The 11,070-nt window shown below is 40.8% G+C and overlaps 1 protein-coding gene across 2 annotated transcripts in view; it reads left to right on the top strand.

Moving 5' to 3' along the window:
• The first annotated feature begins 412 nt into the window (after positions 1-412).
• LOC118365025 (complement C3-like) overlaps positions 413-11,070 on the top strand; it is a 53,726-nt gene continuing 43,068 nt past the window's right edge. For both annotated transcript variants that reach the window (XM_035746922.2, XM_035746921.2), the window contains exons 1-6: positions 413-570; positions 3,924-4,119; positions 7,781-7,949; positions 8,480-8,550; positions 8,724-8,812; positions 8,902-8,984. In XM_035746922.2, coding sequence (XP_035602815.1) covers positions 500-570; positions 3,924-4,119; positions 7,781-7,949; positions 8,480-8,550; positions 8,724-8,812; positions 8,902-8,984 — 679 coding nt within the window. In that variant the 5' untranslated portion in view covers positions 413-499. The remainder of the gene's footprint in view (positions 571-3,923; positions 4,120-7,780; positions 7,950-8,479; positions 8,551-8,723; positions 8,813-8,901; positions 8,985-11,070) is intronic.

Below are 11,070 nucleotides of genomic sequence, written 5' to 3'. Positions count from 1 at the left end.
ATCTGGTAATATGAACGAAGTTTGTGCCATTTCGTGCAAACATTTGATTTTGATAATGCTATATGTAGTTTTGGTTGCAGTGCTTCATTTTGCAGGATCTATGAGGTATTTTGCAGTTTGGGTGTATGGTTTTGTGAACTGTGTTAAGTATTTTGATAAAACCAGCCTAGTTTGCAAAATTGTGTTTTAGCAATTGGGAAAAACTGTAACAGCAATAAATAAACTATTACACACAGTTAAGATAAAAAAAGACTCAATGTCTCATTAATTAGGTGGCAGAAGTAAGGTTTAAGGGTGTCTTGTACTGTATCTCTCTGTTCCCGTAAATTCCCAATTCTGATAAGAACAAATACAGGGTGGGAGGGTGAACATGTTGTCTGGCACTCGTCCGAAAGGGGAGGGTCAAAAGCAGAACGGAGTTATGGTCTGGGAAAATGCCACGATAAAAGCTTGAGCATGGGTGAAGCAATTTAATTTGGGCTTGAATCAGACCCACGTTATGCTGGTGGAGCTAGTGTTGCTGGCCGCTGTGGCTCTGTCTCTCCCTCTCCTCTCCAATGGTGAAGTGCTGTGAGTACATCATGAATAAAATCGTTTTCAATGTGGTAGAACATTTGGTGCCACAATTCTAAAGGCAATACATCAGCCATCATTCCTAGAATTGTCATGGTAAAACGTGTCATAGAAACATTGATGAATAATAAATATTACTTCTAAAAATTGTAGTATTAATAGATAGATTTCCATCCAATTGGAGACAGATTTTCATGCGAAATTCTAAAATCCGCTTAATGGACTTGTTGCGGATAAAATTGACTTTTTGTGGATAAAAATCAGGGTGTAATGATGTAGCGCACACACAATGTACTTTTTTGCTTAAGTTTTCATGTACAAAATCTAAATCTGAAGTTCAATATTTTTCCATTGCATTTTCAACAGTACCAATAGTTTTGTCACACAAACTCTTGCGCTAAATAGCAAATGTGCCAAAACAAGATTAGGCACATGTACTCTAGAGCAGTGGTTCTCAACTGATTTTGCCTGGGGACCCAAAATTGACAATGACAAATGAGTCACGACCCAATATTATGGACTGTTGTATTGCAGCTATATTTTGTAATGTTGTATTGTAGAGGCTTCACTTGCATAATAGACTCTGGCTCTATTGGCTACTATTATGGTATAAAAGAAAGTCATTACACAGCCATATTAACTGAGAAAACAGTCGCTTTGGATAAAAGCGTCTGCTAAATGGCATATATTATTATTATTATTTATCAATTCAAGAGAATAAGCCATTTAATTAGGCAACCAGTTCAGGAGTGGGTGTAATAAATGATCAGATTCAGAATATGACATCGAAACCAGTCTAATTATGTTAATGAACAGTAACACATACCAGTGTTTAAAATGGAAAAAACAACAATCATTAGGATTTCGTAATCAGCAATTACCATATGAATAGCTTCACAACCTTGAAAAGGTGTACATTTTTAACCAGTTCAATAAAAACTAATATGAATGTCAGAGTTAATTAACATACTGAACAATAACTAATTTACCTGTTTATCTGTGTTTGACAAGATGCTGTTTAACAGTTTTTTTCAGTGTGTCGCTGTGTGCTTTGTTGATCAGATTCCAAATCTCGAAATTAGCATTGGGAAATATGTCAATCGTCCCGTTAGAAATATGATTTGCCCAAAGGGTAAGCTTCATCTTGAAGGCATCCACTTTGTCCCTCTGTTCAAATCGATTGTGCCCCGTCCCTTGCGTTGACACTTTGAGCGAATTCAGATTCTAAAAAATATCCACCAGGTAGGCAAACTTTGTGAGCTACTCCTCACAAACGAAATGTTCAGCCAGAGGTAACTTGTTCTCCGACAAAAAACGAAGCAATCTCCGCTTGAAGTGGGTAAGTGTGGGGTGAGAATTGTTATTGTTTTGGTCAGTGAGTATGTGCAGCGTGAAAATGTAGCTAGCCATTTCATCACTGCGGAAGTGCTACACGGGGGGGGGGTCGCGACCCCCCAAATTGAGAATCACTGCTCTAGCCAACAGCTCGCAGATACAGTGCGGGTAGGGTAGGCTAGTCTAGATGATGAGATTATTATGGATAAGAGCAATAATATTTTTATTTGTCATGATATCGCCAGAATAAGACCCTCAATATTTATTGGAATGGAGCATCAAGATCACTGTGCAATTTCACCACCCTGTGAAGTTCATCCTCATTTATTTCATCAGTAGCCCAGTAAACAGTATGGTTTTCTGAGTCATAGTGGGAGGACACCATATCTTCACGTGACTCCAAGTCTAGTACGATATGATGGTTTTATATCAATATTTGTTTATAAAGGCGTGTCCACCGCAATTTATCGTATAATATATATTTACTGACACAAAAAGACCACACCATGTCAAACAAACAAATGATCTGTTTGCATTTATAAAATTATACCGAAACTTCCTGTTTCCATCAGCTGTTGTGATTTTTTGATTTAATATGATATGACTTTACTTACGTAAAAACTGTGGATGGAAACGTGATTTGTGCCATACAACTTGTTTACCAGTTACTGTGCATGCGTTGTGAATTTATTCATGTTTGTTTGCATGGCCACTGCAGGTACCATAATGTTATGACACACCAGTTACATTTTTATTTCCTGCAATTACACAAAGTACAATATTTTATCAAAAAGGAGGGGGGACATTCTTAAAGAGATTTTGTTCACTTTTTAAATCAAATGGAAAGTTCGGGATTTTACAACTTGATGTTAAGAGGATCATCACCCTAAAAGTAGTCTATGGGCCCGAAGAAACTGTAATCTATGGGTTCGTTGTCTTTAAACAACCTCTACAAACATCGTCTTTGTTTAACCTCCGTCTTGACCTCTGAATGCTCGGCTATGAAAAGCCAACTGACATTTACTCCTGAGGTGCTGACCTATTCCACCCTCTACAACCACTGATTATTATTTGACCCTGCTGGTCATCTAGGAACGTTTGAACATATTGAAGAACGATCTGGCTTTAATGGCCATGCACTCTTATAATCTCCACTTGACACAGCCAGAAGAGGACTGGCCACCCCTCAGAGCCAGGTTCCTCTAGGTTTCATCCTAGGTTCCCAACTTTTCTAGGGAGTGTTCCCTAGCTACTGTGCTTCTACATCTACATTTACTTCCTCTTTTGGGGTTTTAGGCTGGGTTCTGTGTAAGCACTTTGCGACATCTGCTGATGTAAAAAGGGCTTTATAAATACATTTGATTGATGGACAGTTGCGCCTATCAATGGCCAAATCAACTGAAATCAACTACATATTTGGTTGACAAAAAAAAACATATTCTGTTTATATGATTTTTTTAACTCAACGTTTGCATAGAGGGGTCAGTGAAGCATTAGCCTACTAGACATGCCAGAATGGCTGAATAAGTCTACTGGTTTGGAACCTTGTTCAGGGGTAATACATTTCTCAGCAGTTTACTACATTTTGCTATACTTTATGAATGGCGTGAGAAATGGGAACTAAAAATGGATTATTACACTGCTCCGAACACAGCATGTATCTGCAGACAGATTCCCCAAAAACACACACGCAGACAGATGCATGTACACATTGATCAGATGTCAGTCATTCCATAAACAAAAACGTCTAGCCTGTGATTCAGTGCAAGGTGTGTTATAGTATGGTGCACTAAAACAGCCAACAATATGCCTTTAAAAGGCATTTTTCCCAACGTTCGTGGAGATCACATTCATGGTAAACGCTGCCCATGTCAGGTCAACTGTACATTTCCTTTAAAGTGTGTTATAGTGTGCTGTGGCGTGCCCTGAATTACATCCCGGGCTTAGTCAAGCACAAATCAATATTCCACCCTCCATATTTTGAATCATCCTTTCCCCTCTCTTCATCACTGCAGGTATGTCATGTCTGCTCCTAACCCTCTACGGGTGGGTAGCATGGAGAGGGTCTTTGTTGAAGCTCAAGGTTACTCAGGGGATGACCTCAATGTCCAAATCAAGGTGACGAACTTCCCTGCGCAAAATAAATTGCTTTACACCACAAGTGTGTCCCTGAATTCAGTGAACAAATACCAGGCTCTTAAGGACATTAAAGTAAGTCTTTATACATGTTTCCTCACATAAATTAAATGGCTTCAGAAAGAATTCACACCCCTCGATCTTTTACACCATAATATGTTAGACTGAATTTAAAATTGATGAAATGTAGATTTTTTTTTGTCGTCACTGGCCTACACACAATACCCCAAAGTGGAATTATGTTTTTTGAAAAAACAGGTAAAAGCTGATATGTCTTGAGTCAATAAGTATTCAACCCCTTCCTTATGGCAAACCTAGAGTTTGAGAGTAAAAATAATAACATAATAAGTTGCAGCTGCAAAATTCACTTTTTGTCCTGAATACAAATTGTTATGTTTGGGGCAAATCCAATACAAGACATTACTGAGTACCACTCTCCATACTTTCAAGCATAGTGGTGTCTGCATCATGTTATGGGTATGCTTGTAATCATTAAGGACTTTTTCAGGATAAAAAGGAAACGGAATGTAGCTAAGCACAGGCATAATCCTAGAGGAAAACCTAGCTCGTCTTTGAACCTTTCTACACAGGTCTTCCGGTCCCTCTCTGCTACTGGACAGCTAAGCTGTTTACCAGTGTATACAACAAGAGTAAACAGAAATCCAACAGGCTTGTCCTTACTGGGGTCAGGTCAACGGCAATGTAATGTCCGTTAGGTTTATGTCCAGCCACCACCCAACCTCCAAACTAGTTATGTTCAGGTGTGTTCAATAAGGCTCATACCTTTCAGGGCCATCCTCTCCCCTGGCCAGCAGATGTAGCCAACGAGGCCATTGTCCATACCAGTCCAGAGCACAGGGCCTTCAAGTTCTGGAAGGCTTCTTCCGCTTTGTCAGTCCACCTGACCCCATTAGGCTGGGTCGTTTTTGGTCAGGTCTGTGAGTTGACAAGATACAATTGCATAGTTAGGAATGAACCTACGGTAATAGCTGGTTAGCCCCTCAAAGGTTTTTACCTGAGACTTGGTTTGGGGTCGTGGCTACTGTCGGATGGCTTGAACTTTCTTCTCGTGTGGTTTGACGTTGCACCTCCCGATGATAAAACCCAGGTATTCTGCTTCCTCAAGTCCCAGTCTGCATTTTTTTGCATTGGCGGTTAGACCTGCTCTGTGTAAAGCCTCCAAGACAGTGTTGAGCTGCTTCAGGGGAGATTTCCAGTTAGGGCTGGATGACACAATCATGTCATCCAAATATGCTGCCACTCACCCTACCCCTTAGTAAGATCCAGGGTGCTGATACAGTGGGGCAAAAAGGTATTTAGTCAGCCATCAATTGTGCAAGTTCTCCCACTTAAAAAGATGAGAGAGGCCTGTAATTTTCATCATAGGTACACTTCAACTATGACAGACAAAAAACATTTTTTAAATCCAGAAAATCACATTGTAGTATTTTTAATTAATTTATTTGCAAATGATGGTGTAAAATAAGTATTTGGTCACCTACAAACAAGCAAGATTTCTGGCTCTCACAGACCTGTAACTTCTTCTTTAAGAGGCTCCTCTGTCCTCCACTCGTTGCCTGTATTAATGGCACCTGTTTGAACTTGTTATCAGTATAAAAGACACCTGTCCACAACCTCAAACAGTCACACTCCAAACTCCACTATGGCCAAGACCAAAGAGCTGTCAAAGGACACCAGAAACAAAATTGTAGACCTGCACCAGGCTGGGAAGACTGAATCTGCAATAGGTAAGCATCTTGGTTTAAAGAAATGAACTGTAGGAGCAATTATTAGGAAATGGAAGACATACAAGACCACTGATAACCTCCCTCGATCTGGGGCTCCACGCAAAATTTCACCCCGTGGGGTCAAAACAATCACAAGAACGGTGAGCAAAAATCCCAGAACCACAAGGGGGTACCTAGTGAATGACCTGCAGAGAGCTGGGACCAAAGTAACAAAGCCTACCATCAGTAACACACTACGCCGCCAGGGACTCAAATCCTGCGGTGCCAGACGTGACCCCCTGCTTAAGCCAGTACATGTCCAGGCCCGTCTGAAGTTTGCTAGAGAGCATTTGGATGATCCAGAAGAAGATTGGGAGAATGTCATGTGGTCAGATTAAACCAAAATATAACTTTTTGGTAAAAACTCAACTCGTCGTGTTTGGAGGACAAAGAATGCTGAGTTGCATCCAAAGAACACCATACCTACTGTGAAGCATGGGGGTGGAAACATCATGCTTTGGGGCTGTTTTTCTGCAAAGGGACCAGGACGACTGATCCGTGTAAAGGAAAGAATGAATGGGGCCATGTATCGTGAGATTTTGAGAGAAAACCTCCTTCCATCAGCAAGGGCATTGAAGATGAAACGTGGCTGGGCCTTTCAGCTTGAGAATGATCCCAAACACACCACCCGGGCAACGAAGGAGTGGCTTCGTAAGAAGCATTTCAAGGTCCTGGAGTGGCCTAGCCAGTCTCCCGATCTCAATCAACCCCATAGAAAATCTTTGGAGGCAGTTGAAAGTCCGTGTTGCCCAGCAACAGCCCCAAAACATCACTGCTCTAGAGGAGATCTGCATGGAGGAATGGGCCAAAATACCAGCAACAATGTGTGAAAACCTTGTGAAGACTTACAGAAAATGTTTGACATCTGTCATTGCCAACAAAGGGTATATAACAAAGTAATGAGATAAACATTTGTTATTGAGCAAATACTTATTTCCCACCATAATTTGCAAATAAATTCACAAAAAATCCTACAATGTGATTTTCTGGATTTTTTTTCTTCTAATTTTGTCTGTCATAGTTGAAGTGTACATATGATGAAAATTACAGGCCTCTCTCATCTTTTTAAGTGGGAGAACTTGCACAATTGGTGGCTGACTAAATACTTTTTTGCCCCACTGTATATCGGGTGTCCTTTGAGCCTTTCTACACAGGTCTTCCGGTCCCTCTCTGCTACCGGACAGCTACGCTGTTTACCGGCGTATCCAACAAAAGATAGAAACAGAAATCCAACAGGCTTGTCCTTACTGGGGTCAGTCTACGGCCAAGTAACGTCCGGTAGGTTCCTGTCCAGTTGGGCTCGATATCCCTCCCAGTATTGGAAGGCCCTGCATGTCAGCTTCAGACCAAAAACAGATCTGGCCAAAGCTAGGTTAAAACAGCCACCACCCAACTTCCAATCTAATTTTTGGGGCTCCAGAGAGGCGCAGCGGTCTAAGGCACCGCGTGTCAGTGCTAGAGGCGTCATTACAGACACCCTGGTTTGAATCCAGGCTGTATCACAACCGTCTGTGATTGGGCGGTGTTCGGGTTTGGCCGGTGTAGGCCGTCATTGTAAATAAGAATTTGTTCTTAACTGACTTGCCTAGTTAAATAAAGGTTACCTTTACAAGGCTCTTTACCCTTCCAGGCCATCCTCTCTCCTGGCCAGCAGATGTAGGCAACGAGCAGGAATATACCGACCTTCACACGCCCACCCTCTAAGCTCCATCACATTCTAAAAACATGTTTTCACTTTGCCATTATGGGATATTATGTGTAGATGGGTGAGAAAAATATATATTTAGTCCATTTTGAATTCAGGCTGTAACACAAAATGTAGAATAAGTCAAGGGGTATGAATACTCTCTGAAGGGACTGTATCTTCATATAAGTTATTAATTTCACAATTTTACCTATGGTTGTGAACTGTGCACAAAAAATCACTTGTGTTTTCTCCAACTTGTCAGATCCCAGGGGGACCTGACTTCTTTGATGAGGACTACACAGGGAGCCAGTATGTGAACCTGTATGCTCAGTTCCCAAGCCACAAGCTTGAGAAAGTAGTCCTGGTCTCCTTTCAAACCGGCTACATATTTATACAAATGGACAAAACCATTTACACGCCGGAAAGTACAGGTATGGCTGAGCCCACTGACCTAAAGACTTCTAATTAGCATCGCTCAGCAACCACCTATGTTCGGTGGCGGACTGGGACCAGAAATCGGCCGTGGTATTCCTAACACACCGGCCCGTTTTTTTTTCTTCTTGGGGCCCCCATTATTAGCCAGATAATGATAATTTAGTGCAAAAAAAAGACAAGTTAAACAGGCCCACTGGGCTAAAAATGGACCAACCCATCTGGCATTTTGAGCAAATGCCAGATGGCCAGTCTGCCCCTGTGAATCAATTTGATTAATTTGGGGTCGGGTCGAAACTCACATGAAACGTGCATGGACATTTAGCTAGCTAGCTGGGAGATGAACATTGGGGTGTTACTTTACCTGAAATGCATGTGGTCCTTTTTTGTACCAGATCTTTGTAGAATTTTGATCCGCAGTCAAAATCGTGTTTCTCTACTTAATCCACAGATAAAAAGGTGTTACTCTATAAAAACCTAACATCTTAAACTACATTCTTAGTGTATTAATTCAGTAATATTGTTTCAGTTAAATACAGAGTCTTCAGCTTAAACTCCGGTTTAGAGCCTGTAACAGATAGCATCAATGTGGAAATTATGGTAAGTAAGTAGTCCTCACAATAAATGTAACTGCATTGACAATGCTTCCTTAGTAGTGGTCGATGCATATGGCCAGTTGCCAAAAAACTGTCAGTCTTGCATAGTAACAGATTAATTATCTGTGATCCATTTATGTTAGTCTTTCACATTTCATGTATATTATTTATTTATAGAACCCTGATGGAATCACCTTACTGCAGGAAGATTTCAAACCAGATGATGGGATGACATCTAGAGTCTTCCCTGTCCCAGAAATCACCAGGTTTTTTTGTGCTATTCAATCATCCTAACACACTTATCAGGAAAACGTTTGCCTGTGACCTCTTCTGCTCTCATTCTCTTTTTATATAGGTTTGGAAACTGGAAAGTGGTGGCCAAGTTTAAGAATAGCCCACATAAGAACTTCACTGCAGATTTCGAGGTGAAAGAATATGGTAAGAAGGGTATTGGTTTGGGTGGCCTTTTATTAAAAGGACAATTACGCCACTTTTCCACCTCATATTCATTTCCAGTCTCCATATGTGAAAATGACACATTTCTATGATCTGTGGTTAAAAAGATAAGAAAAGAATGTTCCTAAAAAAAAATGCTTCTCTATGACATAATAGGGTAGGATTAAAAGTAAGAAAAACTGTGATTTTCAAAACCTGTTTCTAGCCAGAGGGAGGTTATTTTCTTTCTCCCCACATCACTGAAAATATCATAATGGTTGAAAATCACTTTTAAAAAAAAAATGTTTTAATCTCTGATGATGTCATTGGGAATATATTTTTGTTTGTTCTTTCTATAAAACATAGAAATGCACCGTTTTCAATGAGATGAAAAGAGGTGGAATTGGCCTTTTAAGAACAGGCCTCGCTTGTCTAGGACGGAGTGTTTGTACAGTGTTTGTACAGAGTAAATAGGGCCTATGTAAACTACATGAACTGAACAAAAATATAAACCAACATGCAACAATTTAAAAGATTTTACTGAGTTACAATTCATATAAGGAAATCAGTCAATTGAAATACATATATTTGGCCCTAATCTATGGATTTCACATGACTGGGAATGCTGATACAGTACATTCGGAAAGTATTCAGACCACTTGACCTTTCCCACATTTTGTTACGTTACAGCCTTATTCTAAAATTGATTAAATCGTTTTTTTCCCTCATCAATCTACACCCAATACCCCATAATGACGGGGTAAAACAGGGTTTTAGAAACTCTGGAGCTCTGTCAGAGTGACCATAGGGTTCTTGGTCACCTCCCTGACCAAGGCCCTTCTCCCTCGATTGCTCAGTTTGGCCAGGCGGCCAGGTATAGGAAGAGTCTTGGTGGTTCCAAACTTCTTCCATTTAAGAATGATGGAGGCCACTGTGTTCTTGGGGAACTTAAATGCTGCAGAAATAGATGTAGACAGGTGGGTGCCTTTCCAAATCATGTCCAATCAATTGAATTTACCACAGGTGGACTCCAATCAAATTGTAAAAACATCTCAAGTATGATCAATGGAAACACGCACCTGAGCAAAATTTAGAGTCTAAGGTATTTCTGTTTTTATTTTAAATACATTTACAAAAATGTCTAAAAACCTTTTCGCTTTGTCATTATGGGGTATTGTGTGTAGATTAAGGCTGTAAAGCAACAAAATGTAGAAAAAGTCAATGGGTCAGAATACTTTCCGAATGCACTGTAAGCATCTGGTGGTCACAGATACCTTCAAAAAAAGGTTGGTGCGTGGATCAGAAAACCAGTCCGTATCTGGTGTGACCAACATTTGCCTCATGCAGCGCAACACATCTCCTTCGCATAGAGTTGATCAGACTGTTGATTGGAATGTTGTCCCACTCCTCTTCAAAGGCTGTGCGAAGTTGCTGGATATTGGCAGAACTGGAACACGCTGTCGTACACGTCAATCCAGAGCATCCCAAACATGCCCAATTTGTGACATTGAGCATGGAAGAACTTGGACATTTCAGCTTCCATGAATTGTGTACAGATCCTTGTGTACAAGTCACTTTGTTCACAATGTTAACATCAGGAAACCACTCCACAGCGCCATACACGCTGTCAGCCATCTACCAGGTACAATTGAAACTGGGATTCATCCGTGAAGAGTACACTTCTTCAGCGTGCCAGTGGCCATCGAAGTTGAGCATTTCCCCACTGAAGTCGGTCACAACGCCAAACTGCAGTCAGTGCAGGATCCTGGTGAGGACGATGAGAATGCAGAGGATTTCCCGTGAGACGGTTTCTGACAGTTTGTGCAGAAATTCTTCAGCAAATCCATAGGTTCATCAGCTATGTGGGTGGATGGTGTTCTGACAAACAGAGTGAAAAACTAACAGACAACAGGTCAAAGCTCAACCCAAGTTTATTCACCCACTTGGTCAAACAGCTGAAAAGACATGTTTACACAGGCACATATATTTATACCCTCCTTCTAGGCGGAGTCTGTTGGTAGGCAGGAATTTAAGTGGTGACTGTTCCTTCTCACTTCATCTGACCTGACCTTGGCCCACATTCCTCACT

Source organism: Oncorhynchus keta, chromosome 32 (genome assembly GCF_023373465.1).
Source record: "Oncorhynchus keta strain PuntledgeMale-10-30-2019 chromosome 32, Oket_V2, whole genome shotgun sequence".
NCBI lineage: Eukaryota > Metazoa > Chordata > Actinopteri > Salmoniformes > Salmonidae > Oncorhynchus > Oncorhynchus keta.
Note: the sequence above shows the minus strand (reverse complement) of the source record. Positions and strands in the feature narration are given on the sequence as shown.